This window comes from Aspergillus oryzae, chromosome 2 (genome assembly GCF_000184455.2).
Source record: "Aspergillus oryzae RIB40 DNA, chromosome 2".
Classification (NCBI taxonomy): Eukaryota; Fungi; Ascomycota; class Eurotiomycetes; order Eurotiales; family Aspergillaceae; genus Aspergillus; species Aspergillus oryzae.
The window spans coordinates 3,428,556-3,455,711 of NC_036436.1; the positions used below are offsets into that span (position 1 = coordinate 3,428,556).

General features: G+C 48.8%; 9 protein-coding genes across 9 annotated transcripts; 6 read left to right on the forward strand and 3 right to left on the reverse strand.

The window, feature by feature from the left end:
• Positions 1-520: 520 nt before the first annotated feature.
• AO090003000498 (Kelch motif domain protein) lies at positions 521-2,794 on the reverse strand (the record flags this gene model as incomplete). Its single annotated transcript, XM_023234917.1, has 3 exons — positions 521-2,349; positions 2,425-2,511; positions 2,581-2,794. 3 exons carry the CDS (start codon positions 2,792-2,794, stop codon positions 521-523), a joined length of 2,130 nt encoding a protein of 709 aa, XP_023089988.1.
• A 692-nt stretch (positions 2,795-3,486) lies between these two features.
• On the forward strand, positions 3,487-5,358 carry AO090003000500 (WD40 repeat domain-containing protein; the record flags this gene model as incomplete). The annotated part of the gene is made up of 1 exon (XM_001819623.3): positions 3,487-5,358. One exon carries the CDS (start codon positions 3,487-3,489, stop codon positions 5,356-5,358), a length of 1,872 nt encoding a protein of 623 aa, XP_001819675.1.
• Positions 5,359-6,108: 750 nt separating this feature from the next.
• AO090003000501 (transcription initiation factor IIA large subunit) lies at positions 6,109-7,932 on the forward strand (the record flags this gene model as incomplete). The annotated part of the gene is made up of 4 exons (XM_001819624.3): positions 6,109-6,126; positions 6,275-6,376; positions 6,767-7,842; positions 7,893-7,932. The coding sequence occupies 4 exons, from the start codon at positions 6,109-6,111 to the stop codon at positions 7,930-7,932; spliced, it is 1,236 nt and encodes a 411-aa protein (XP_001819676.1).
• A 1,710-nt stretch (positions 7,933-9,642) lies between these two features.
• Positions 9,643-11,807, reverse strand: AO090003000502 (zinc-coordinating transcription factor SFP1; the record flags this gene model as incomplete). Its single annotated transcript, XM_001819625.1, has 3 exons — positions 9,643-9,957; positions 10,017-11,067; positions 11,179-11,807. The coding sequence occupies 3 exons, from the start codon at positions 11,805-11,807 to the stop codon at positions 9,643-9,645; spliced, it is 1,995 nt and encodes a 664-aa protein (XP_001819677.1).
• Positions 11,808-15,887: 4,080 nt separating this feature from the next.
• dus3 (tRNA dihydrouridine synthase DUS3) lies at positions 15,888-18,209 on the forward strand (the record flags this gene model as incomplete). The annotated part of the gene is made up of 3 exons (XM_001819626.1): positions 15,888-16,096; positions 16,155-18,050; positions 18,122-18,209. 3 exons carry the CDS (start codon positions 15,888-15,890, stop codon positions 18,207-18,209), a joined length of 2,193 nt encoding a protein of 730 aa, XP_001819678.1.
• Positions 18,210-18,685: 476 nt separating this feature from the next.
• On the forward strand, positions 18,686-19,600 carry AO090003000506 (putative BAP31 domain protein; the record flags this gene model as incomplete). Its single annotated transcript, XM_001819627.3, has 4 exons — positions 18,686-18,706; positions 18,863-18,997; positions 19,053-19,150; positions 19,222-19,600. The coding sequence occupies 4 exons, from the start codon at positions 18,686-18,688 to the stop codon at positions 19,598-19,600; spliced, it is 633 nt and encodes a 210-aa protein (XP_001819679.1).
• A 960-nt stretch (positions 19,601-20,560) lies between these two features.
• On the forward strand, positions 20,561-21,511 carry AO090003000507 (uncharacterized protein; the record flags this gene model as incomplete). The annotated part of the gene is made up of 1 exon (XM_001819628.1): positions 20,561-21,511. One exon carries the CDS (start codon positions 20,561-20,563, stop codon positions 21,509-21,511), a length of 951 nt encoding a protein of 316 aa, XP_001819680.1.
• A 2,070-nt stretch (positions 21,512-23,581) lies between these two features.
• Positions 23,582-24,797, forward strand: AO090003000509 (SEC14 family lipid-binding protein; the record flags this gene model as incomplete). The annotated part of the gene is made up of 3 exons (XM_001819629.3): positions 23,582-23,802; positions 23,974-24,097; positions 24,165-24,797. 3 exons carry the CDS (start codon positions 23,582-23,584, stop codon positions 24,795-24,797), a joined length of 978 nt encoding a protein of 325 aa, XP_001819681.1.
• A 601-nt stretch (positions 24,798-25,398) lies between these two features.
• On the reverse strand, positions 25,399-26,317 carry AO090003000510 (uncharacterized protein; the record flags this gene model as incomplete). The annotated part of the gene is made up of 2 exons (XM_001819630.3): positions 25,399-26,073; positions 26,141-26,317. The coding sequence occupies 2 exons, from the start codon at positions 26,315-26,317 to the stop codon at positions 25,399-25,401; spliced, it is 852 nt and encodes a 283-aa protein (XP_001819682.1).
• Positions 26,318-27,156: the final 839 nt, after the last annotated feature.

Consider the following 27,156-nt stretch of genomic DNA (forward strand, 5'->3'; position numbering starts at 1 on the left):
ACTTGTAATAAGTTGTTTGGGCACCCAGGATCTCGCTCCTTAAATTGTCCCAGCGAACATTTGAAGAGAAGTGAGGGATATTTAAATATTTTGTCCACTCACACTAGGATATTTCTGGGGAATAACCAAGTATAGTCAGAGGGAGGGGAAAGTGGGGATGTTGAAAATGACATTTAGTTGGAGTTCCGGATAATATCAGAAACTAAAAAGAAGCGGCTTCACGGACCGTATCCCGAAGACCTGGAATAGGTATAGTCGAAACTACAACAAGTTATCCTCATTTGAATCTACTTGTAAAAAACAAACAAAACACCATGGTTTAAATCATGCAATAGTACCAGACACCAAATGCGATGTAATAATCCCTGTCTCGAAACTCCTCGCTGATCATAATCCATACCTCGTTACCTATATCATGTCATGAAGGTTAGTGAGCATGCAAGGATACGAGGGAAATCCTCCGAACCGCTATTTCTTAGGCACCAACATGTAGCTCGAAGCGGCAGTGTACCCGATCGTATCACGACATTTCCATCCCTTCCATTTCGTCGCCATCGAGGTCATCGACATCGTCAGCTAGGGTGCCGCCGAGAGCCAGCTGCGACCGCTTAGGATCTCTGCCAGAGCCAAATCCCTCTGCGGAAAGCGCTCCAACCATCTCCAATTCAGGTCCTGCAACAACGCGGCCTTCCATGTCAACCACCTCACATAGTTCAATCAAACTCTGCCGGCTCAGAGACTTGAAGCCGTCGGTGCGCACTACTCGGCCCCAATTGCTGAGACAGAACTGAGCTGCACGGCGCATCAGCCATTCTTCATTCGTCCGGCCGGCTCGCTCCCAGATGATGGCTGCATTCTCTACGTCCAGTTCGCGGCTTAACCGGTTGACACATAACACTCGTAACTTAGGCATGTCGTACAAGTTGGCCATAACGAGCATTCCCGCCACATCGACAATGTCAGAACAGTATTCTGGGTGACCTGAGATGCTATCAGTATACAGGTAGTAGACGAATGCACGGACGACCGAGTAAGGCTCGGGAATATGCATTTTCTTCGAATGATATTCGACCATTTGAGCAGAATACAGCCTTTTGAAATGGGGCCATCTTAGTTGTAAAATAATCCGATGCACATGGATCGGTGGGGAAGTGGCTGCGTTAGGGGGTAGAAACGCTGGCTGAGCTTGGGAAGAAGCATCCTCTCCAGGCTCATCTCCGTCTACCTGATCGTCTGGGTTGGCGGTGATGATAAAGTCGGCGCCACTACCGGTCTCAGGCGCTTGGTCAAAGACAGCCGACAGGTCCGCACCGAGTCCAGATAAGGGAGATATCCCCGATCGTTCTGAAAGTAGTGCTCTACCTTGGTCGGGCGAGGCGGCTGTCATCTCATTGCCAAGTAAGCCGTACCTTTCCAGGTCAATGCAGAGAACTTCGCTCATGTGATTCTCATCAGCGGTTCCAGGAGTGGCGCCGGCATCCGAACTGCTGCCTAACAGCCACGCCTTGGTGCCACTCGTATCGACTGTACAGTAATGCCACCTATAACCCGGTTTAAATATCTCTTGCCCATCAGCCAATCTCTGCCAGCGTAGTGAGTCAAGCTCCAATGACGATAGATTGCAGTCGAAGATACGCACTGTCTCCGATGGAGTTATCAAGTCGAGCAGAACACCAGAAGCATAGGCTTGGAAGTGGGTTCCAGAGAACAGTGCAGGTACGTGAGGACCAGATTTGAACTGAAGACACGATATGGCACCCGGAGCGATTGGTTTCCGTCGGTTTGCATTGCGAACTTGTACACTCCCTGAATTTGCTGCGTAACTACCGGATCGTCCCGAGAGCTGTTGTGTTGGACTATTGAACATTGTGTCTGGGCTATGAGTACTCCTGCCGATTGTCGCGGGGGTGTCTACGGTACCTTGCGATGTTGTCATTCCAAGAGATTGGATGTCTTTGAGATCAAGCCACCAGATATCCGTCGTACGTTCCATACCCGGGTCAAGGCCTCCAAAAGTCCACAAGCGACCGCCCCAAACCCAGGCAGTATGGTCGAAGCGGGCTGTAAATCTCCAGGTTCGGGACCATGTCCATGTTTTCAGATCCAGGTAAGACAAATCATCAAGGATTTTGTTATCTCCAGTTACACCTCCTAAGACAAAAAGCTTGTCATCGTAAATGACGGCAGCGTGGCGGGCCCTTCCTCGCGGTATTGGTCCACGAATTTCCGGTTGAGTCCAAGTGGAAGTGGTGATATCAAGAATGACCACATCGGAGAGATATTCGCGATGCTCATTCTCTCCGCCGAAGACGATCAACTTGGTTCCTTGATGAAGAGTGGCAGTATGTCCTAGTCATTTAGCACGACTCAGTTAGTTCAGTTCTCCAGAAATAGCTGAACCCTGATGTGGTCAGGTTTAAATACCCATGCGAACTCCTGGAATATCGCCATAGTTGTCTACAAGTTCCCAGCGGAGATCTTTAAGGTTCAGCCTCAGAACGTGGTTGTACACTGTTACACTCACATGATTAGTATATGACGCAATTGGTGTATGTCAGGCGATAGGGGTCACTTATGAACCTTCATCAGTATATTGATCGAACCCGCCAAAGGCGTAAATCTGATCGTTGTTGCAATACGTCACAGATGCATTGACTAGGCATGCTGGAATATGACCCTGAGCCTTTTTTATGCTCGGGCGGTAGTCCGTGCTACCGCGGCGACCGCCGGCTATACTAGGGGGCATGAGGAATGCGTGGTGCGGTGTGTGGTGATCAGAGGACAGGGAAGTCATCGGAAATGAGACTCGAGGCGCCCCGATCCAGGATTGTGGGTCTCCGTGGGACTGCGTGAACGCCGCGGATGCAAAGGAAGCGTTACTATTCCGAGTAGTAGTGGAGAGCGGTTGCCGCGCCATCAGAGCCACCCAGAAAGGAGAGAGTTGTGGCACCGCTCCACAGATGTGAGAAAGAGCGTGTAATGGAATTCTTTGTCGTGTTCGAAATCAAACAATAAGACTCTTGTTACATGTTATATAGAATATTACCAAGGAGTACAAAGAGACTTGACATCGGGATGAGAGAATGTGACTAAAAAATTTAAAAAAGTAAAAAGGTGGAAAAAGTGAAAGCCGCCAAGACGATCGTCACGAGAGCCGCATGGCAGACGGAACTAGCCGGGCTAGGATTAGCGCACCCGTACCTCAGGTAACCGTTGCCATGGGAGAAAAGAACTATACCCTCTATTTATTCCCCTATCCCTCAAGTCTTCCTTTTCAGATTCCTTCTTCTCCTCCCATCTTCTCCAGTTTCCTTGCTATCTCATATTTCTTGCATAGTATATTTCTCATACTTGCTTTTTTACAGTGCTTTACTGTACATCTTAAGCCATAATCTCGGCTGAAGGTCATTGGATGACCGCATTGCCTTGACCTTACTTCTTCAAGGTTACTTCTTCTGTGCCCCGGTGGCATAATTCTACTCGAATATGGCTACTCCCACGGTGTCGACCCCGGTCAAAACCCACCATGGAATTTTCTCTTCAAAGACTGCTGGAGGTCGTATGCCTCTCACACCTTCTCCCCGTATGCGAGCGGGAAGCATGACATCGAATCACTCCTCACCATTCACTCCTCCTCGTCAGCAGGAAGGCGCCAAGGACAATGGAAAGTCTGTCTACGGGGGGAACTTGTCCTCTTACTTTGCCAAGTCCATGTCTAGGGCAACCCGGAACTACCGCGAGTCTCCCAAGTCTAACATTGCCCGGATACGCAAGTCGCCTAAGCACCTAGAAATGGGCGTATCTGAGTGGGCATTGGCCGGTACTGGTCCCTCGGCATCACAGTCTCCGTCGTCCAAGGAGCGAGTACGGAAAGAGGTCCCGACACGTACGACGAGATCTGGGAAGACCACAGTTCGCATTGCACACAATGCAGGTGACAGATTCATTCCCAACCGGACCGCCAGTGAGGGACTGGCAACTGCTGGCACCGCAAAGCCCGAGGAGAGCCAACGATCCAAGTCTAATGGCAATGAGGGCTCTACCGTTCTTGCAAGTGCCGCGAGCGCGTTCGACATTGGTGGTCGAGGAACGGAAGATGATATCACCGCGGCTCTTGAGAACCTCGGCCTCGAGGATAGCGAGACTTCCTCAACATCTTCGTCTTCATCGTATACCAGACCTGCACCAGACGCTGTTGCCTACGAATCGTCGTTGGCTGATGCGTGCGGTGTAAATCTGAACACTCGAATTCTTGCTTTCAAGCCACCGCCTCCGGAATCGTCCAAGCCAATTGACTTGCGTGCTCAGTACAATCGTCCTCTTAGGCCTGCTAAGTCTAAGTCTGCACAGTTCCGCAGAAGGGTTCAGACTGCTCCCGAACGTGTTCTGGATGCACCTGGACTTCTGGATGACTACTATCTTAACCTTCTGGATTGGAGCTCTGGCAACCAAGTCGCCATCGGCCTTGAGCGTAATGTTTACGTGTGGTCGGCAGATACAGGCACTGTTAGCTGCTTACTGGAGTCGTCTCCCGACACGTATATCAGTAGTGTCAAGTGGAGCGGCGATGGAGCTTATGTTGGGGTGGGCTTGGGCACCGGCGAGGTTCAGATCTGGGATGTCGAAGAGGGTACTAAGCTGCGAAGTATGTTTGGCCATGACTCTCGTGTTGGTGTCATGGGCTGGTCTAAGCACACCTTGTCTACTGGCGCTCGCAGCGGTCTTGTATTCAACCACGATGTCCGCATCGCTCAGCACAAGGTAGCCGAGCTTGTATCTCACACCTCCGAAGTCTGTGGCCTCGAGTGGAGACCCGACGGTGCCCAGCTGGCTACCGGCGGCAATGACAACTTGGTGAACATCTGGGATGCCCGGTCTCTCAGTGCACCCAAGTTCACCAAGACCAACCACCGTGCTGCCGTCAAGGCTCTCAGCTGGTGTCCTTGGCAACTGAACTTGCTCGCCACCGGTGGTGGATCATACGATCGCCATATTCACTTCTGGAACACCACGACGGGTGCCCGTACCAACAGCATCGATACCGGCTCTCAGGTCACCAGCCTGCGGTGGAGCAACCATTACCGGGAGATTGTTAGCTCCAGTGGATTCCCCGATAACTCTCTGAGCATCTGGAGTTACCCCACTCTGGTCCGCAACATTGAGATCCCGGCACACGAGACCCGTGTTCTGCACAGCTGCCTGAGTCCTGATGGTCAGCTCCTTGCCACCGCGGCAGCGGACGAAAGCTTGAAATTCTGGAAGGTCTTTGAACGCAAGCCAGGAACTAGTGCATCGGCATCGCGTGAAGGTGGAGTTGGAAGCAAGGCTCAAATGACTAAATCCATGACCATCCGATAGTTTTGCCACATTGTTTTCTTGTATATCTGTTTCGGTTTTCATTGGGTACTACATCACTGCTGGATTCTGGGTATATCACGGGGGAGTTGGATCACACTTGGTTGGCGTTACTTGATTGGAGCACTGTATTTAGGCGAGACGGTATATTTGGGTTAAGCTTCTTGTATAGCACATTCTTAGAAATGATGACAAACTATCTCTAATACCTCTTGACATTGGACGATTGATTGATTGTGAGACGGTCGATCGATACTTACGATTCATAAAGTAAAGAATCGTGACTACTTTTGAGATAAGCTCCAAGAGGGCCGATGGCGCTAACTTAGTGAGGGCGGGTGGTGACTAAGCAGGATGAGGACGGATTTCGCCCGAAGACTACGACTTTCACCTCATTCAATTCCCTCTCAGGCACGCCTGTCCCTGCGCTCCTTGCCAACAACCTTCGTTTTCCTGGGCGGTTTGACGAAAGATCTCACGTATCACATAGCTAGGTCGCATACGATTGCCGGTCGAGTCCTGAGCTACCGAAGCAGGCCCGAACTTGATCGCTAGAGGTTACCGTCGCATTAGTCCGTGGCAACCGACCGCTGCGACGGAACACCCTGCCCTGGTGATAAGCCAACGACATCACATCCACCTTACCCGTCGGACGTGATAGGCTCGCACGTTTGCTGTTTCGTCGAGAAAGGAGAGACCGTGTTGATTACCTGATTTGATAAGGCTTGTCTACGAAGTTCTGTCCCAGCGACCATGTCCAACCAGCAGGTGGTGAGTGCTATCTGACAGAGCCCCTACCTTGCCTGAGCTGGGAGACCCTAGGAAGGATTAGCAGATAATTTCTCTTTTCGTTGGCTAGCTTCCTCCAGTGAGGGTCTATCTCTGTAAAGGATATTGGCTTATACCAAATGATTGATAGGGCACGGTGTTCGATCGTGTCATCCAAGAAGTCTGCGATGGTTCCCAGGTAGATTTCGAGGAGAGCGGAGTGGACCAGCAGACATTGCTAGATTTGAGGAAGGTGAGTTAGGCAGAAATTTGATATTTGAGATGTTTCTTTGATGGATTCCCTGGTGAAAATGCCAACGAAGGGGCAACCGATGTTGGCTTCGACGACCCTCGGCCAAACGCGGGGTCCGAGAGTTGCGGGAGGCGGCAAAGCCTCTGGGGGAGCGCCAGCCTTTTGAGTCCCTTTATACTCCTCCCCTTTTACCCGCGGGAGCCTAAGGCTGCCAAGCCTCCTCATCGTCCGTCTCATCTATTCGATGATCTATACTATAGTTCACGCTTACCCTTTGTCAACCTTCGCCTCATTTCCACATTCACTTATTTATACTTTTATTCTTATTTTCCTCAACTCAGAAGCTTTCTGCTCTTTGTTCCACAATCTAACTAAATTCTACTCCGACAGAGCTGGCAGAAAAAACTCTCGTCCCTGGGTGTCGCTCATTTCCCCTGGGACCCTCCACCACCCCAACCCGCCCCTCCTCAGCCTCAGAACCAGAACCAAATCCTCCCCCCTAGTGCGACCGTACCCTCTAATGCTCCTCGACCCGCTCCTGCTCCTCAAACCCCTCAACAACATGTCCCCCCTCCGCAGTCAATGCCTCACTCGATGCCTGGCACCGCGCCTCCGTTACAAGTTCCAACACCGGTCGGGGCAGCGCCAAATGCCATGGGCCAAGCGCCGCACATCAAGACGGAGCCTGGAATGAACGGCCAAACCACTTTGCCCCCTATGAGTAACATGATCCCTACGAACATTCCAAATGCCCAGTCGGCGCGAGAACGTGCTGCCAACATGCTACACCAGAGATACGGCGCGGCCGCTGCCAACTCGGTCAGTCAGTTGCAAGCCCAGTCTCAAGCTGCCATGGCAATGCCAGGACAGGCTCGCCCCCAAAATCTACCGCATGTACCAAATGGACAGGCGCCACATATCAAGCAAGAACCAGGTTACCCTCCCGTTTCTCAACCCCCCATGAACAATACACAAACAGACGGTGCCAGCGACGATGCATTGTCTGCATGGAAAGCAGAGGTTGCGCGAAGGCGGGAGGCCGCTGATCGTCAGAATGGGGAAGGCGATAGGGTTCTCCGTGAGCATCTGAAACAGCGCATGCTTCAGCTCGAGGGTGGAGGCCTTCTGCTGCCATTAGAGGAGCGCCAGGACTCTTCAATAGCACCTACCCATGAACTTGCGACAGACGCCGCGGTTCCTTCGGACCCAAGCGCCTCGGCATCGTCTTCCTCTAAAGTAGTCCGAGCTCAATATGACGGCCCGGGAGGTGATGATGAGAGGGATGAAGACGATGAAGATGCCATCAACTCCGACCTCGATGATCCTGACGACCTCGTTGCTGATGACCATGAAGCGGAAGATGCCGTCGGCCAAGTCATGCTCTGCACGTACGACAAGGTCCAGAGGGTGAAGAACAAGTGGAAGTGCACCCTGAAGGATGGCATTCTGACGACTGGTGGTAAAGAGTAAGTTCTATAGAAGCACTCGAAGTAATGCGACATACTGACTCAAACAGATATGTCTTCCACAAAGGCCAGGGCGAGTTCGAGTGGTAGGTACGCAGTGTTTCTATCCACCCATAACCACACGGCCTGGAAGTCTGTTTTCCCCTCTTTTTTCTTTTCATCTGTCTTAGCCATGTTCATTCATCTTCCCAATCTGTAAAAACCTTCTCCTATTTGTCAACCATTTTTCAACCAAGGCAAATCACAGTACGGACACACGATGACACCCAAGGGTAGTCGGTGCAAACGGAAATAACTCTCTCAATGATTTTGTTTCATGAAGTACATCAGGACGTTTGCGGCACGAGACTTTAATCTTCTTCATGTTACCCTTCGTTTGGATGCACATGGCGCTTTATGCAGGGGATGGCTATTTCTTTTTCTTCTTTGGTGTACTAGAATAATTCTACTTTCAAATGGGATTTTTGCTTTGTCATCGCGTTATCGCTACATTGTGACCAGGTCAGCTGAGCTATGGAATACATGCTTAGTCCTTACATGACTATAATACTATTAAACCTTGCATGGAACAAGTAGGGAATGATGTAGATCCTCCTCAAGCGTAAACTCTACGGACTAGTTCCTCTATACATTCCAATATGCGAACACATAATACCGTGACGGTATCATATTCGACCTCAACTGGGACAGATACAATTCAGTATCATTATAGTCTGCCGGTAGCGGCGTATGTCAACATCCAAATAGCAAGAAAATGATACCGATCTCGCCTGGAATGTTGTTGGTTTTCGGCCGTGGCTTCAAGTACAAAGATTAGCTGTTGGTATACTACGATGAGCTCTAGTGTCGAAGAAGTCATCAGAATATCCTACAAGGTGTGAGCACAATTTGTACGTATATGTGCTTCTACTTGAGTGTAAAATTGTCAAGGGGAACAGAGTAACTTCAATTCGAAGGGAGCATAGTTTATCATTTAAACAAGCGTGACAAGGCAACCAAAGCAATATTTTCCAAACTTTTTTCCTTTTCGCAGAACAAAACGAAGCCATGGGAATCAAGCAAATCGAGAAGACTCTATCGAGAAAGAACAAACCAAGAGGGGTCAACGCATATAAGAAAGTTATAGCCCCAGTTTCTCCATAAACACCACCAGCACAGGTAAGAACAACAAGAAAGCAAGATCTGGTCTGGAACCATTATCTACAGGATCGACGCCGGTATGCCATTTTTAATTTTTTCTCTCTTCCACAGTGCTCGGGTAATGGTGTCCAAATGTTTGAAGAGGTATAGCGAATGGCACATGAAGCCCGATCGAGTACCAACTTTGTTTGATCCCCGTAATTGTTTTCTTTTGCGAGTTAAAGCGCAACTTCGTCCGAGAATCACGAAGTCAAGGATCGACAAAGTCCATTAATAATGAGAAACACAGGGAAAAGAGGACGAAAGGTAATTGAGACACCGGATTCTGCATCCCAAAGCTCAACCATGCAAAAGACACGAAAGCGACAAAAGCCGAAAATCATATACCGACAGGTGTACCGGGAACTCATAAATGTATCTCAACGGAGGTCTTTCGAGGGCACCAAAAGGACTGACTATTCATTATCAGATCAGATCGCGGCTGGCCCAGAGAACCGCGATCGACAGGACGTTCATACCAAACGTAACTCCAAACCACCGAACCGGTCATAAAGTCGTATGCCACGCGACGAAGCCGTCAAAATCGTCGAATTGAATTATGTGAAATTGAAGATAAGAGCAAAGCAATATCTCTCACGCTGTGTAAAATCACGAGACCTTCTATAGAAGACCCTCTTCACCAATACCAGGTAGACCAGCTCCGGCAACATTAATATTCTGTCCTTGCATGACTCCTCCGCCGAAAGCCAGGTTGCGGCCAGCGGCAAGTTGGAAGTCGGGGTTGCATGGAGGAGAATGCGATTTGTGATATTTGAGACCATTCAAGTTCTTGTAACGTTTGCCACAGACTTCGCAACGGTACGGCTTTTCTTTCTCCATGCCGAGTGTACCAGGATACGGCGTCGAGGTTTCTGGGTTAACAATGGAAAATGTGCCATCTGCATTATCGTGTAATTGTTGGTTGTTATGGCCGTGCTGTGATGATATGTTAATTATAGTCCATGGAGAGTCCTATCCTGTAACCAGACACTTACAGCTTTGTGATATTTCAAACCATTTTGGTTTTTGTACGCCTTCTCACAACCAATAACAGGGCAACGGAAAGGCTTTGGTTCTTCATTTGGCAGCAAAGCAGTGGTATCGGGAACGCCAGCCAGCAGCTGCTGCTCTCTAATTCTGCGTGCAATTTCACTATTTGGACCGTACTGTGCCCCACTGAGCTTGAAATGAGCATTGGGTGTGTTGATCCCCCCGGTTGGGCTGAATAAGCGTTTCGCCGGCTCGTCAATACAGAGATCCACCATGTCGTTGTTAGCAGCAAAGCGAGCAAATTGCTCCTGGCCTTGCATCATGTTGTTGGTTTGCATCCCCATGTCACCGAAGCCGCCAAGTACGCTCTCATCGAGTTCGGCTGGGGTTCCCGGTGTGGACGAGTCGGGCGTTGACCGGAATTGAGAATTCTGAAGTGGATTCGACATCAAAGTCGGCGTGTTCACCGAGGAAACAGTGGGATTATTTTGCAATGACAGGGGGCGACCAGAAGCCACAGGTGTGCCGGGCTGAGATCCTTTGAAACCCTGATGTCCTGGAAGCATCGATAGATTCAAATGCGGCACCCTTTGATTGGAATGACCGAATCCCCCCTGGTTGCCATTTTGTGGCTGAGGCGAAAACAGCTGCGCCGATGGATCATGATCACCCATCGGCTCGTCCAGCTCCATATCATCGATCGCATCAATATCGGAGTGCTGTTGAGGCGGCTGGTTTTGGTTTAATTTACGCTGAGTGCTCTCGGGCTGCAACCCACGGTTCTGATTGTTGTTCTGCTGATTCTGCTGGTGCGCCATCGCAGCAGCAGCTAATGCAGCCCGGCCGTCAGCTTGGCTTGGGCGATGTCCCTGGTGTGGCGACTTAGTGGCGTGGGCTTCTTCATAGTGCTGTAGAAGATCGTGAAGAGTAGGTAATGTCACACCACAGCAAGAAAAGTCTCGCATGAAGTTGGCTTCCAGCTTTGGGAGATACGATGACGAGTGGAAGGAAGGTGATTGCCCAAAAGTAAATGGGGATGTGCCGGTCATTAAAATACTAAATCATCTGATATTAGCCTCTGGTCATTGAAACTCATGTCAGGCACATATATAAGATGCCGATAATGAATCCAAGTGGGATATCGATCGCGCACCCATGAAAACTTACTCGTCGCGTATCCAACTGCCAACAGAAACACCACCCCAGCTCATACCGCCAACCAAGCTCCCGGCCAAAGACTCACGGCGCTGTTTATCGCGGTTCGATCCAGACATGGAAATCGGTTTTGAGCCATTACCCCATTGTGCGGTCGCTGCACCGATGGAGTCTTTACGAGGTGGCGGGGCTTTGAATATATTGATTCCAACGCCGCCCGCGTGAGATATGCTACCGGTCCGCTCGCCATTTCCAGCTCTCTGGAGAGCAGAGGTCAAGTTCGACGCCTGTTGCCCCGGGGGAGAGACTGAGGTCTGGCGGGTGGCGATATCAATTGGAGCTGCTGTATTGTTCATCGTGCCCGAGGTCAAAGGGGGCGAGGGGAAAAGAGGGAAATCGTAGTCTTCTTGAGGTTGCGAGTATAACTTCGTCGAATCGAAATATGATGAATGGTCGTCGAGGAGACCAAATGGGTTTCGAGGCCACGGACGATCAGAGACCTTTTCCCTGCACGACGATACGCCAAATCCGAGTGGAGTGGTGACAGGGGTCGAGTCCCGAGAGGATGCGCGATCGTGATCCCCGACGGAAGGAGAGTAATGAAGAGGAGGAGGACTGAGCGTCTCTGACGACCCAAGCATGAAGGAATGAATCCTCGAAAGCGGCTTTGGGCGGGATCACACAAGGAGTGAGTGTCCACCCTCGGATGCTGTCCCGCTTTGGATTTGTCTGCGGAACCGTAACGGATTCGGGAACAGTGGCGGCACGTAACAATAAGTTAGTAATATTGCCGATGGAGACTTAGCGAAATGACTCTAGGGATGAGGAAGAAGAATGAAGTATAATAATTTTAGATAGGTGAGACGGTAAGCAGAAGAACAATCGATAACACCAGGGAAAAGAGCGGAAAGAGATGGAGGGGAAGACTGGGCAAACTGGCGGAATCGAGTCATGGAAGGATGGATGGAAGGCATCTAGTAATAATAACCTACCCGGAGGCGACTACTTTCCTTCACTGCCTTACGGGGCAGGTAACTGTTGGTAGGGTACCTACAAGTGCATCCATGGGTAACCACTGTCTTTACTGGTATGTATTACGTCGTATTACACGGAGACATATTGCCAGACAAATCTGAAACCAGGTGGGCGAATTAGTCATACACCCTTGTCATCCCAGCGACTGCCGTATTCAATGGCAAAAATCTGGTCGAACTCAGCTTCATTACGTATGGCTGTCCCAAAGAATCTCATGGGTTTGTGGATAGCTAGTCTATCTACTAAAGACAACTAAACTAGGAGTCCGGCGTTCAACCGGTGCAATCGCTAAAGAATGGTGGATTCTCGACTGACACCGCTTGCAGCCCTCGACCACGCACGAACTAGTACGAAAGAAGTAGTCTTCCTCAAAAGTCAATGACGATGGCGGTGGGATCAGAGTTCCATTTCTAAGGTACAGTACTGACTAGTGGGATGGAGTACCACTTCTTTAGTACTTTAACTAGTAAAATACTCGTCACATCTCCGTAGAGTCGGTAATTCCAACCTAACCATCTTTGGGGGAATGAGGGAGAGACTAACCACTTACCCTACCTTCCGAGTTAGCCTTAGTAGTTCGACAGCGTACATTACGTTGCCCTTGCAACATTGACACATCAAAACCAAGCCCACCACAAGAGATCATTCGTCAAGACAATCCTCCAGAGATGGTCAATGATTGGATTACAATGACTCGAGAGACTTTAAGAAGAGTCATCATGCTCGTACACATTACATCGTCAACATGTAGGTGTAGGTGACGTCTCCGCTATTGTGAGACGGCTCATATAGCCGATGGGGCGAAGGAGGCGGACCTGATCCGTGGTTCAATTACATGTGCTCCCTTGGGGCTGACAGGTTGAATTGAACGTCCTCCCCGACTGCGGACTAAGGCATTCTTGAGTAGATCAGCACTTAAAACGAACAGGCTATCTAAAGGGGTCAAGGAAAACACGGGCTGATCGACTTCTTCTATCTAACTTGCGTAAAACTAGATCCAAGTCTTCCCCACACTGTCTCAAACTCCAGTGTACTAAGTTCTAACGGTTAGGTAAGTTTCCTGAAGGTGTTTGATCTTCAGGGTCTTGAGGTTTATAAAGGGACTACTTACTAGGCCTGTCGGTACGCAACTGCGGGGGACTTGATATGTAAAATAGGTCGGGCGTTATCTAACGTCCTAATCGTCGAGGGAGTACTCCGTACCTGGACGGAAAGCTTGGCTATCGGTGGTCACATCAATGACGGTAACATGAACAGTTCGACCATTTGATGAACTGGTAAGTATGTACGGATATACAGCATATAAACTTTATACTCCATCTCGGAGCTTTAGCACATCACCACTAGCCAAACACATGCATCAGAGAATAATCTTATCACATGTGGCGGAGATCAGATCAAACAAATGGGCGGTCTGTATGTACAGGATATACAAGATACGGGGAAATGAGAGAGTATTGTCGGCGCTAGACAAATTGAAGGCGACCTTGCTTACAACTATCGGCCCAAATCGCACTGGTTATGGACAAAGTAGAGTGATGCGATTGTGGCAAGGTGGAATCTCCCCGGGGTATGGTTCACCGAAACAGATCATCCCTATCAGAACTGGAACACTGATCGTCTCACTAGCGATAGCCGCATGTCTCCTTTTCAAGACGCAACCACATTGGGGGATGTATCACCAACCCTTAGCTTCGGCGCTAGAAACACAACAGAAGGATTTCGTGGCCGCTTTCACCGCTTTACCCGCTCAACACACTTACCGCTTCTGGTTTAATATGCAGCAACATACCCAAATCTAGTACGAAGTTAAATACATACTCCGTTCGGTACTCCGGAGTAGGTATGTGCTCGTGGCGTCCTTCTGAGATGAAGGGATATAATGATTAGTCTATATGAGGCTTATCCTGGTGAAACCGGGCAAACGGGCATGCTGCTATGTATAGATGTTGGTTTGTTAAAGTCACTCAAAGACCATGAATCGGCCGAGTGGCCGCTAACCTTATTCGATTCAAGCCGCGGGATGTGTGGTATCGGAATCAGGCGATCATTTCTGGTTATCAAATATATACTACTTTGTTCCTGCTAGCGGTCCTCTTGTGGCAATCCATACGGACAACACATTCAACCTGGATTCACTACGGTCCTACGGAGTATAAGGGTAGGGAACTGTGTTGTTCCCCAACCTCCCATTTACAACAATGACTCAATCTCACCCCTCTACTCCGAAGTACGGACGAGAAGGTAGCAGTAGTAAGCTACTATGGAGGTACTACCTAGTTTAAGCTCATCCTCCATGGTGTATTGTCATATATACAGAGTTCGATGCATTACTGTAATTTAAAAATCCGATACCGCCTCAGGTGATGTATCCCTGCCACTTGCATGGTCTAACTCACTGGCCTACTACTCCGTAAGCTCTTGCTGCAATCATATAAAAACCAATGTCAACCCAACGTTGTGAGTTCTACTCCGTACTGTGGGTCATTACACGCCCAAGTTCACCGATTCTGAAATGCCACATGTGCTATTCCACCGATTTCAAAAGGTGCGAGGAACGGAAGAATATCTGATAGGTGGATCTTAGGGTCTGTATCCATCCAGCTGAGGATCTCCAGCAGGACGGCGTTACGCACCATGGTAAACACCGAAATAGGGGCACTAGTACCAGCTGACCGGGACTATAGAGACAGAGTCGACCTTATACATCAACTTATGTCGGTAGTTCAAGAAAGTACTGTTTATTCGGTATCAGTCGACAAGAGACGTGTCCGTAGGTATGTCTTGTGATCTATTGCCAAGCTGCAATTGAGTTGGTACCGACGCATCCATTGGCTTCGACTCCCCCTGATCGGCTAGTAGTCTAGCTTACTAGTAGAAAAGTCCAAAGAAAATACCAAATTCAAGTCACTTACAAACGCGACATCCACAGATTCCCAAATACCATTTTTCGTATGTTCGAGTAACCACTCAGGGTTGCTCGCCTACCGCCATTTTTCCGTACCTACATTAGCAGACAGGAAATAAAGTCACAGGAAACAGCGAAAGTGGGTTGGGTGGAGAGACACGCTGGGGCCAGTGGCTGGATCTAAATCCCGAGGCGAGGATACACATTCTTGGCAGCCGCCATCTGCTCGTTGAGTTCTTCTAGAAAAGCGAGAAAATGGGTAAAGGCACAGAAAGTTCAACTCCGGTGGGCCCCTTCACCCATCCCCCTGTAATTACCAATCATGCGTAAGGCACACAGACCGACGGAGGTATGGGTTCAGTATTTCGGTAATGTAAGGAACCAATCTACCGCGCATGCCGCCGCTGTACCGGAAACAGTCCAGCATTTTTAAGTTGGGGTTCGACATCACCACTTCCAATAAAAGTAGTAGTACTCAATCCTACCCCAGTGCGGTGCGCACCAGCCATCGACCTCATGTAGACCGCCTTCCGTGCGCCACTAGCTCGTGCGCCACCAATAACTGCAAACAATGCAAAATTTCATTCATACTCCGCGGTGGGATGTGAGAGCCGAAATTTTTGTCGGCATTAATCGAGGCAGAAGGCTTGTTTGCGCTAAGCATTGAACCTAGCTGCATCTGGATTGGATTTTGAGATTCCAGTTCCTACTCATCGGATATTTGCCCATTGCTTTACGCAAGAGAGGTGCTTATTCTGTCTAAACAGCGGTTTTGATAATGGCGCCGGAAACCGCTCAATCGCAAACGCCGGAGACCCCCATGCGCGATCTCCAGAACGACGCACCAGTCACAGATACATTGGAGGCTGGCAATACTGATGAGCGTCCCTCAAAGAAAGCCAAGTTGGATGATGCCTCAACGCCTGACAACAACGCTAACAACATTGCCCCTCAGCGCATGAGGGGTGTCGCTCCTGTTAAGCCAGAGTATGTAGGCCAAGGAGCAGCTATCTGCGGTGTACCCTAGTGGCTAACTATATGCTAGATTCATTATCCCAAGGGCTACGGGCACCGAGCCGCAACCTAACACCGACGATGCTGCCGAGGCCGCACGTCACGAGGGGGCCCAAGGACAAGAGGCGGGGAAGAAGAAAAAGAAGAAGCCTACTGGACAAAACACAAACCGCACTTTTGGATCGTCTCAAGACGAAAAGGGCCTGTGTCCGAGCAGGATCTTTACACCTGAATTCTCTCCCGGAGCTTGCCAATGGGGCGAAAAGTGTCGTTTCGAGCACGATCTACGAACCTACCTGAAGGAATACAAACGTGGTGATCTGACAACCTTCGATGGCGTGTGTCCGGTTTGGGACGCAAAAGGCAAATGTCTCTCTGGCTGGAAATGCCGTCTCGTTGGCTCTCACATGACTGAACGCGAGACCGCCGATGGCAGAAAAGAATTGGTGCTGGTTGAGGATGAGGAGCGCAAGAAGAAAGCACAGCCACTTGTTCCTTTTGCAGTCGAGGATGGCACTGCAAATATTGCTCCAATAGAAGCTAAGATTGCGCTAAACCGCAAGAAGGTCAAGACGCCTCGAGCTGATGCATACGGAAGTTGGCTGGACAAAACTTCTAGAGAACTGGAAAAAGTAATCCACAACCGGGAGGTTCATGAAGAGCGGGGCGCGGAGTCCAAGACTGATCAAGCTGAAAGAGAGAAAGAAGACAACCGGGCGCAATATCTAGAGCCACCATTCTTACCATCGGAAAAGCGACGTATCTACTTCGGCCCGGAGACTCCTGTTTTGGCACCTCTAACCACACAAGGAAACCTCCCCTTCCGGAGACTTTGTATAGAACTTGGTGCACAGTTTACCTACTCGGAGATGGCTCTGAGTATGCCATTGATTCAGGGTCAAAGGGGAGAGTGGGCATTGATGAGAGCCCACGAGACGGAAATGCTACCTCCAACCATTTCGCCAGGGGCTGATGTAGTGCAGGGATATGATCACTCAAAAGATTTTAGGTTCGGTGCCCAAATTGCGGCAAACAAACATTGGCAAGCGCTTAAGGCGACTGAGGTATTATCCGCATACACCCCAAACCTTCGTGTTATCGATCTGAACTGCGGCTGCCCTATTGACTTACTCTTCCGCGAAGGAGCTGGGTCTGCCCTTCTCGAACACCCGTCGAAGCTCGAGAGGATCCTTCGCGGTATGAACGCAGTTTCACAAGAAATACCTATTACCGCCAAGATTCGCATGGGAACCAGAGACAATTCACCCAATGCTCTCAAGTTGGCAGAACGTTTAATCCTTGGGGGCTACGAGTCCAGTACCCTTGGGCTTGGTGCTCCTGGCGTAGCAGCCCTCACCCTGCATGGACGGAGCAGGCAGCAGCGGTACACAAGACAAGCGGATTGGGGATATATCTCTGAATGTGCTGCCCTTATCAAGAGACTGAATGAAAAGACGGATCAAGTCACGGATACCGTACGAGAGCCGGACCCACGGACCCAGCCGAATGGAGGTAAAACATGGTTCCTTGGGAATGGGGACTGTTACTCGCACCTGGATTATGATGATCACGTTAACAATGCTGGTGTCGATACTGTGATGGTTGGTCGAGGTGCTCTGATCAAGCCTTGGTTATTTGAGGAGATTCAAGCTGGCCAATACCTCGATAAGTCTGCGTCCGAGCGTTTATCGTTGGTTGAGAAGTTTGCCAAGTATGGTTTGGAGACATGGGGATCAGACGAGCATGGAGTTGGCACCACGCGCCGCTTCCTTCTTGAGTGGTTGAGCTTCGCCTGCCGCTATATTCCTATCGGATTGCTGGAATATCTTCCACCACGTATTCAGGACCGACCGCCGTCTTGGAGAGGCAGAAATGAGTTGGAGACTCTTATGGGCAGTCACAACTACAAAGATTGGATCAAGATCACGTAAGTTCTTCTTTTCTACCTCCCTTCTTGATGCGCTTAGTGCTTCACATGGATATTAACCTGCTGTGTAGAGAAATGTTCCTCGGTCCAGCACATAAGGACTTCAGATTCGAGCCGAAACACAAGTCCAATGCCTGGGAAGCGGAAGCAGAGGGATGAGCCTGTGATGATACCGTGTAAATACAGATTTGATTAGATGTAACATATCTAGATTCAAAGTAGTGAATGAAATGGCCATATTGTATAGAAAGTATCATTGACACGTGATTACACATTCCGGAAGCCAACTCCGAACTAGGCAGAAATACATCACGTGCTCAACCTTTCAGCTCCGGGCGGTGATGACGTCTTCCTTGCCGAAGCTGAAAAGGACCACCTCATCTTCATCACCCTGGGTACAAAAAGCCTCTGATCTCATTCCCCCGCCCAGAAAAATAACTCGTCTCCTGATTCCAAGGCTCTGCATTATATATTCGGAGCTTGTTGCAGCCATCCCTTGAGTGCCTGATACTGTCCTTGGCACATCTTATCTTTTGTTTACCGCTTCGAGCTTCCGCCACAACCATACGTCGATAGCATCCCCTGAAGATATTTCCATTGTCAATTGTTGCATTGGGGTATTAGTTTCAGGCAAAATGACTCTCTACTACAGCCTTGTAAGTTTGTTTTGCATCTCACTTTGCGGATTGACACCAGATCCACCATGTCGAATTGCAGATCACGGTGTAGCCTACAGTTCCGGCTGTGCCGACGATAGATCTCGAATTGTTTTGATTACACAGCTTCAAGCCATACTAACTTGTTCTGTGTAGGTTTTTTGTCTTCTCGTGTTCGAGATGGTGATCTTTATGGGACTCATTGTCCCTCTGCCTTTCACTATCAAGCGGAAGCTGTTCACCTTCATTTCTGAAAGTCCGATAATAGCAAAACTGCAATATGGAATGAAGGTAAGCTCCTAGTCACTCAATATACGGTTGAGACTCTTATTGACGAAGTTTTCAGATTACATTCATTTTCATTTTAATCCTCTTCATTGACAGCGTGAACCGGGTGTACCGCGTCCAGCTGGAGGTGACTAATTTCTCTAGGGAGAACATGGGGTAAGTAATTTGCCCTACTTCAATACATTTTTTGTGAACTAGACATATCTGACCATATTTCTTACCAATAGAGCGGCTGCCCTCGGCACTGACCGCATGGAAGTCCAGGCCCGGAAGTTCTACTCTCAACGTAACATGTACCTCTGCGGCTTCACCCTTTTCTTGTCTCTTATCCTCAACCGCACCTACACCATGATCCTTGAGGTTCTTCGCCTTGAAGACAAGGTCAAGATCCTCGAGGGCGACAAGAAGGCTGGTGGAAAGGATTCGGCCCGCCTTGCCGAGGCTGGAAACGCCGGCGAGATCGGACGTCTGAAGAAGGAGCTCGATGCGAAGGACCGTGACATTGAGACCCTGAAGAAGCAGTGTGAGGGTCTTACCCGCGAATACCACAGTCTGGGTGACAAGGTTGCCGGTAAGACCGATGATGACACTAAGAAGGATCTGTGAATTCAATCGTGGAGTCCAAACTTGGAAAGGAATTCTGTGTTGTCTCAAGTGGAAGTATTCCATGAGATAGGGCAGGATCTCCGAGCAGCTCTTATGGTATCAAAATGATGTTCGTGGAAATCAAGCGTCCCGCTTACTACTCGCTTTCAGTTGTGATAACACAAGTGAAAAGCAGTGCAGCAAAGCAGTAAGTCAATGAGCATGTGTGGTGGATTTATGGTTCCCTGCTTTCACGGATATGGATGTTGTTTGTTCGCGGAGATATTCAGACGCGTGGTGACAAGGAAGGTGTATACACATTGTGAGATATTGTATTCCCTAGTGGTTGACATATCAAACAAAAACGAATCAAGACATTCTTCAGAGAGTACACAGTATTCCAGTGCAGGTGACTGCAGACCTCCTTCAATAACTCCAAGTAGTCTGAAATCTTGTAAAACTCGCCATAGCCAGGACTGCCACGGAGTACAGTCTATATGTAAGTTATGTCGACATGCAGCTAGGATATCCGAGCTTTGGATAGTACTGTGTACTCTCACCGATCGTGTTGCCACCTATAAGCCACTCTGAACATTAGAGATAAAAATAAGAACCGGATCAAGCCGAGACAATTTGCTCAATAATAAAAGGGGTCGGGCATGAAACATTTCTACGGTGCAATTAGAAATGATTCATGATGAGACGTTAAGTTTAACCTGTGGCGCCGTGGCGGATCGGAACGCATGTCCGACATGGCGGTTCTATAACATGTATTGCCATGTTTTTGTCCCCACCGTTTAACTAATCCGCTCAAGTATTAGGAAGGTGGCGCATGGCAAAAGGGGGAGTTCGATAGTAGCTCAAGCGGTGGTTGCCTAACTAGGCCCTAAAAATGGAAACGTGGATTGTCAAATCTGAAAAGCGCTGGACTGGTAATTGTAAGATTTTTTGACAAAACACATATTCCGTAGATAGAGCATCATGCATCTAGACCATAAGTTCCCTTGGAACACAATCTCTTCGCACTTTGGCTTCATTAAAGAAAACCAATACAAGAACCGCAAGAACGACTTCGTGATCCACGACCGCTTCGCTGATCGCCAATCTGCTGAGTTAAACCACTTTACGAAAACCCTAATCTCCGTGATCGAGGAGTTTGCAACTACTGAGCGAGCTAAGTACCCACCGTCTACCGCTCTGCCAACATCCGGTCCTCTCTTCGACACGTCTATCCTAGCGGCCATCGAACAGAAATACCACCTCGAACCACACAGAACCAACTCTGCAGTCTCTAATCCCCTCTGTGAAAAATTCCAGGATGCCGACCATTGGATCAGCCTGGCTCCATACAGCACAGCCGATGGGGACCTAGCCGATGCCGTGAAAATGCTACTTATATCAAACGAAATGCTCGCTTTACTACGTCTAGCAAACCACAAGAAGATCCCACTAGCGACCCTTGATAATCTAAGTTGGGGCCACAGCTTCGGTGTCAACCATCTTCCGGACGTAGCTCTGCAAGCCTACCTACTACTAAACATTGCCGCTGCTGTGAAAGCCAATGCCAAACGCGGGTCTGCGGATGTCACTGTCCGTCTGACGGAGACGCAGCGGTTCAGGTACTTCGCTGACTGGGCTTTGGCGGATCATGACTATCCGGCGCAGAATATCCCGCATCGTCAGTTTTGGAATGCGAAGGGTATTACTGATATTCATTGCTCATCGTGGGATCCGTTGAGACTTGAGACGGATGGGGAAAGGGCAGAGATGAAGGCGTATTTGAAGATGTGTTTTGAGCTGTTGTATCGGTATGACCTTTTAATGAGGGAGTTGGGTAGAGATCCTGGGTGGATGGAGAGGATCTTGGGTATTCTGCGTCTGTGGGGAGCACGGTCTGTTACGATGAACGAGTCGGGGTTCTGCTTTGCTTGACCCTGGGCATGATGAACCTATGATCTAGAGCATAGTACGCAAAGAGGTGCGAGTTAGACATTGCATTGTAGCATCATATCCGTAGATGAAGCAGTGAGATTCTAGTCCTCTCATACCTAACGCTTTGGAGAAAGTTACGCTCACCAGGCTTCTTCAAGTGATTATCTTAAGTCAGGTGACGACATACACCCTAGTTGAGATATCTCACACTATTGAATGAACAATTTGAGAACAGATGAATAGCCAAGACTGCCAAGATAACACACTAGTCCGATGCTGCATGACGTGGCCAATCGAATATATGCCATATGTCAGTTGACGGTGCATACGGAGTATTGCCTGCCTTATTTGACCCAGAGCGGAGAAACCTAGTGTCTCTTGATGACTGTAAACCTCCACACATGCAATGTTCAACTTCTAAAGCCGTTGAAAACGACCGTTTTTGTTTCTAGTAGGCTTGATGGCGCAGTCTGACACCAGTAGAGGCTGAGTACCTGCGGTTGTATTGGGGCTAGGGAGGGATACGATGAACATAGTAAACACCAGTCATAGATTGGCAACAGCAGTAATGAAAGGAGTGGAGAAGCTATGGGGACTTTCAGGAGTACTACCTAGAACGTCCATATGGACGACATGACTCCCCATGGGCATTTCTTGACGTGTACTTTGTACTTTGGCAAGATCGATCAATAAGGAGGACAAGGATTTGCCACCAACTGTGCTTGATATTTGTAAATTTCTGGTCATCTTCAAAAACAGAATGGCGTAGCAGAATCGAAATTTGTGTTGAAGAGAAGGATCGTGTTTTCATTACTAGACTAACAAGAGGTCCTCATAGAGAAAATGAGTAACTAAATTCAGATATCCCGTATAAAATCCAAGTGAAACTTTTGCCTTCTAAAAATACAGAACCCAACAGCTCTAGGATACCAGTGCTGATACGTCGATCTCGCTGAGTTAGATTACGGAGTACAAACACGATTGCCCCTTATTTCTGCCCAAGTACTCCGTACGAGTACAGTATGAATGCCTGGAGAGATTAGGAGCTTCAGCATATACTTCCGTAATGGAAGTATACTGTACGAGTATATAGATAGTAGTCGCATAGGAGACTTCCTGTGTGAAGGTCATATGCTCATTACATTATAGAGTATAGTTTTCTTACGGACAATTGATACTTTTTTTTGCCTTTTAAACTTCGTCTGGAACATCATACATCGCCACTACTGGTAATTAATTCAGTACTAGTAGTAGTAAGTATTCGGTGTCGAGTCAGTGGTCCAGTGACGACGTCACCTCCGGCATCACCGCTTTTGTAGATCTCCGGATCAAATCTTACGGTAATTTGCATACCAAATCAATATCTGACCAGTTTTCTATATGAACAATCTGATAGAGCATGGGATAAAGGGATTATTTGTCGTTTTAATTTCCGAGACTCTTTGCCCCCTCCCCCTTCTTCGCTCTTCCCCAATCTTGATTTCAGTACAGGATTTAATTTATTAGGAGTTTATAATTTCTTTTTGGAGACTGTGCTAGCATTCAAACTTGACCGACCGCCTTTGCGTATTTGGTTTTCGCCCCCCTCTTGTTTTCCTTCTCCCATCACTGGCATTCTTTTCCCACTGCAGGCTTAGACTGGAAGTGCTGTATCGGCGACACCGCCCACTTCCCTCTAAACGGTTTCCCCGTTGACCGTCACTTGTCTACGTATTTTTGCTAAATTTTTTAATTACATTATTTGTTAATAGAGATATCATAAGGGGAAAATAGACAAAAACAAAGAACTACGAAGAAAAATAAGTAAAAATATGAAACGAGTAACGATCTGTAGAGAAAAAGGAATTCAATAATTGTAAACTGCAGGAGTTCTCTGTAATCGTGCATCTCCTCCCCACTCTCTCTTCTTCCTCTCCTCCTCCCCCCCTTTATCAATTGATTTCTCCTCCCTTGACACTAAGCGTTTTCTGTCTTCCGACCACGAATACTTTACTTCCCTCATCCGCACCGCAACTCCTCCTACCTTCTACCCTTCACTCCCTCTCACACAGACTCCGTACACAGTCCACCATGGCCGCTCCTAGTTCGAAGTACGACAACTATGACTTTCCCACCACTGCGCCGGTTGCCCAACCTGGCCACCCTGGCCACACCACCCCAGAGCAGGATGCAAAGGTAGAACAGCTTCGGAGTGAGCTGGAGCAGCTCGGCTACACCGAAAGGCTGGATACGTTGACTTTGCTCCGCTTTCTGAGGGCGAGAAAGTTCGACGTCGCCAATGCTAAGACTATGTATGTCGGAGGCTTTTCCTACTGCTCATTCGTTTGATTAGCGTCCACGGACACTATCAAGGCCTCCCGATGAGAACTCTGTAATCAGTGATCTCATCCTTCGACTTGTTCCTTATCCATGGTCGAACAATGCGAAATCCAGCGCTAACATCTGCCCGTTCTCCTCATTAGGTTCATCGAGTGCGAAAAGTGGCGGAAAGAGTTCGGCACTGACGACCTGCCTCGCACTTTCGACTACAAGGAGAAGCCGGAGGTGTTCAAGTTCTATCCTCAGTACTACCACAAGACGGATAAGGTACAGCCACCATGCATGTGTTGGTCCCAGCCGACTCGGATGCTAATTGTGAATAAAATGGAAATAGGATGGAAGACCTGTCTACATCGAGAAACTGGGCAAGATCGATCTTAACGCCATGTACAAAATCACCTCCGCCGAGCGCATGTTGCAGAACCTCGTCACTGAGTACGAGAAGCTTGCTGACCCCCGACTGCCCGCCTGCTCTCGGAAGGCAGGCAAGCTGCTCGAGACCTGCTGCACCATCATGGACTTGAAGGGCGTCGGTATCACAAGTATCCCGTCTGTGTATGGGTATGTTCGTCAGGCCTCTGGCATCTCTCAGAACTACTACCCCGAGCGTTTGGGCAAGCTCTACTTGATCAACGCCCCTTGGGGTTTCAGCGGCGCTTTCAACGCCGTCAAGGGCTTCCTGGACCCCGTGACTGTCGAAAAGATCCATATACTTGGTTCCAACTACAAGAAGGAACTGTTGGCACAAGTCCCCGCTGAGAACCTTCCCGAGGACATTGGTGGTACCTGCAAGTGCGAAGGCGGCTGTGAACTGAGCGACCAGGGCCCCTGGCAAGATCCAGAGTGGGCCAAGGCGCCCAAGTGGGCTACTCCCAAGGAGGACCAAAACGTCGTGAAGAACGAGGATCCTGGTCTCGAGCAGAAGGTTGAGACGCAAGAAGCTTCTCAGCCTCAGCCCACTGCGTAGAAACCCGATTTCCTTTTTCTTCTTTTTTCTTTTCGCCCCTTTGTCTTGGATCAATATGGGTAAAGCCGCAGTGCCGTGTTATCTCTTTATACTCCTTCAAGATGTCTCCCGGGAATAGGTAACATCAACTACGCTTTTCTATCTCCCTATGGCTGTCTTTGGTTCCTCTGAATTTAACTGTTAGCTATCTGCTACCTGAAAAACCGGCTGCCGGCTTCCCCATCTTGTCTTTGTTTTCAATTTGGCTTGACATTAGATATTAAACAACGGAACATGAGCGGCGTGAGGTGCTTTTATAGATGGGGTTGAGAAGAGTAAATATTGGGACAGAATATAAAAGCGATTATCTGATTAGGGATTCGGGGTTCGAGTTCAATGTACAACCCGGTGCGTATTGGTTACGAAAAGGGCGATTTGTAACATGGTATGTTTGCTTGAACACGTAACCCAAGTCATTGCCTGAATAGTTGATATCAATCATTATTCCCAATAGCAGATTATCAATCACGGTGGAGTATTTAATGGTATCATTCCATGCCTAGCGCCGAACACCAAAAGACTCGAATCGCAAAGAAATATTACAGAATAGACCCATGTGCGGTCACTTCTTCTCCACGACTTCAACTGCCCGACTGGCTCGTTCAGCCTTCCCGACTGTGGATGCGACAGCATTCCCATCGGCGGCCCCATCTGTTGTGGCATTTGTCTCATCGCCAGGAACAGCCTCACCCTGGAGTCGAAGCAAAGTCCGTAGTGTATCCTCATATACTTCTGCCATCTCTCCAGTGCGCCATAGTTCCGCTTCATGGTCGGTGCCAAGGGGCACATGTAAATTCCACTTCGTTTTCGCTGTTCTCCGGAGTGAGCCATTCGTACTGGGACCATTGCTGGAAGTCTGCTCCTGGTTCTGGTCTGCATCAGGCATGTCAACGTCTTCTGTTGTTTGCCTTTCATTGTTTTCTCCATTTTCCAGAATTTCCTCATCTTCCAAGTCATCATGTTCGTCCTCCTCTAACACCTTCTTCAGTTCCGCTGCATACATCTCTGCTGCACGCTGCGGCGCATCCCGTCTTAACTGTGCGACTGTCGTCGTGAGCGATTCTAACTGTGCGTAGAGCGAAGTCACACGTGATGCAAGATGCCCGTCATATGGTTCGTACTCGACTGTCTCCGCAGGTGCAGTGAAAGCAGCCGGAAAGGGAAACTGAGGCGATGAAGAGTCAAGGCCGTTGATACTTATCGAGGAGGAAGCCGATGTGAAGGTACGTAATATGTACTGTTTCCCATTTCCATCAGTATTAGGGGTTCCAGTCGGTATAGCGTTAAGAGAGTAGGCTATGTACCTCATCGACTAGCTCGCGGACCCGCTCGCGCATTGGATCCGGTCCATCTTCAGGGTTTGCAGAGGGTGGTAAATGAAGGTCGAGTTTTTGGCGTGAGAGAGCGACAGTGTTGCCATAAAGGTATGTGAAATCGGCGGGGGCTTGAAGTTCGATTTTGCGATGCATTGATTCCCCCATGTTGTCCGGTAGTCCAGCTGACCAAAGCGTGAAAGAATTTAGGGAGGCGTGATATGTGTGGATCTATCTTCTCTCCGTTGGATACTTCTCGTCCTCGGGGGTTCGCATGTATAAACGCGTCGGGCGCGGCGGGACGGAGGAGTAAGGCCTGGATGCGGTTAGCCTCAGGCACCGATTTAATAAAAAAAGGTGAGCGTCGATCCGATGAGCAGTGGCCCCGCAAACGATGTCATCGATTTACTTTTCTTTTCAGCTGGCTTCAGCTGAAGGCCTTGCTTTTCGTCCGATGCCAAGTTTCTTCACTTTTAGGTCGATATACGATCCGACTAGTGTAGTAGTTTTTAGTCATATTCCTTACTTTTCTTTCCTTCTTCCCCTTCTTATACCTATGTTTGCCTAATTTCTAATTTCTAATTCCCTTAATTGTCTCACCTCCCTCCTTTATCTCTTATCGCATTATCTACTCCCCCTTTATAGCGCCCTAGCATCAGCCACCAACGGGCTCAGTTATCTGATATGCGATGATGGTCGGGGTACAATAGTGCCTTTGCAGGATTTGTGCTGCGCTCTTGTTATTGGTCAATCCGTAAACCACCATGGAGGACCGCCCCAGTTTGAACCTGATCGACAACACGTCTCCAACCCGTCGACTCTCCGACGATGAGGGTCTTTCGGAGGTTACAACAGCTGATGATCTGTCAAGAAACACATCCAGGAGATGGAAAAAGCCTTCAGTACGGCGTGAGCTGACCAAGCGCAAGTATAAAAAATGGCAGCCACATAAGTTGGGAATCACAGACGACAACGCGGACAGACGCCCATCGGACGCCAGACTGTCT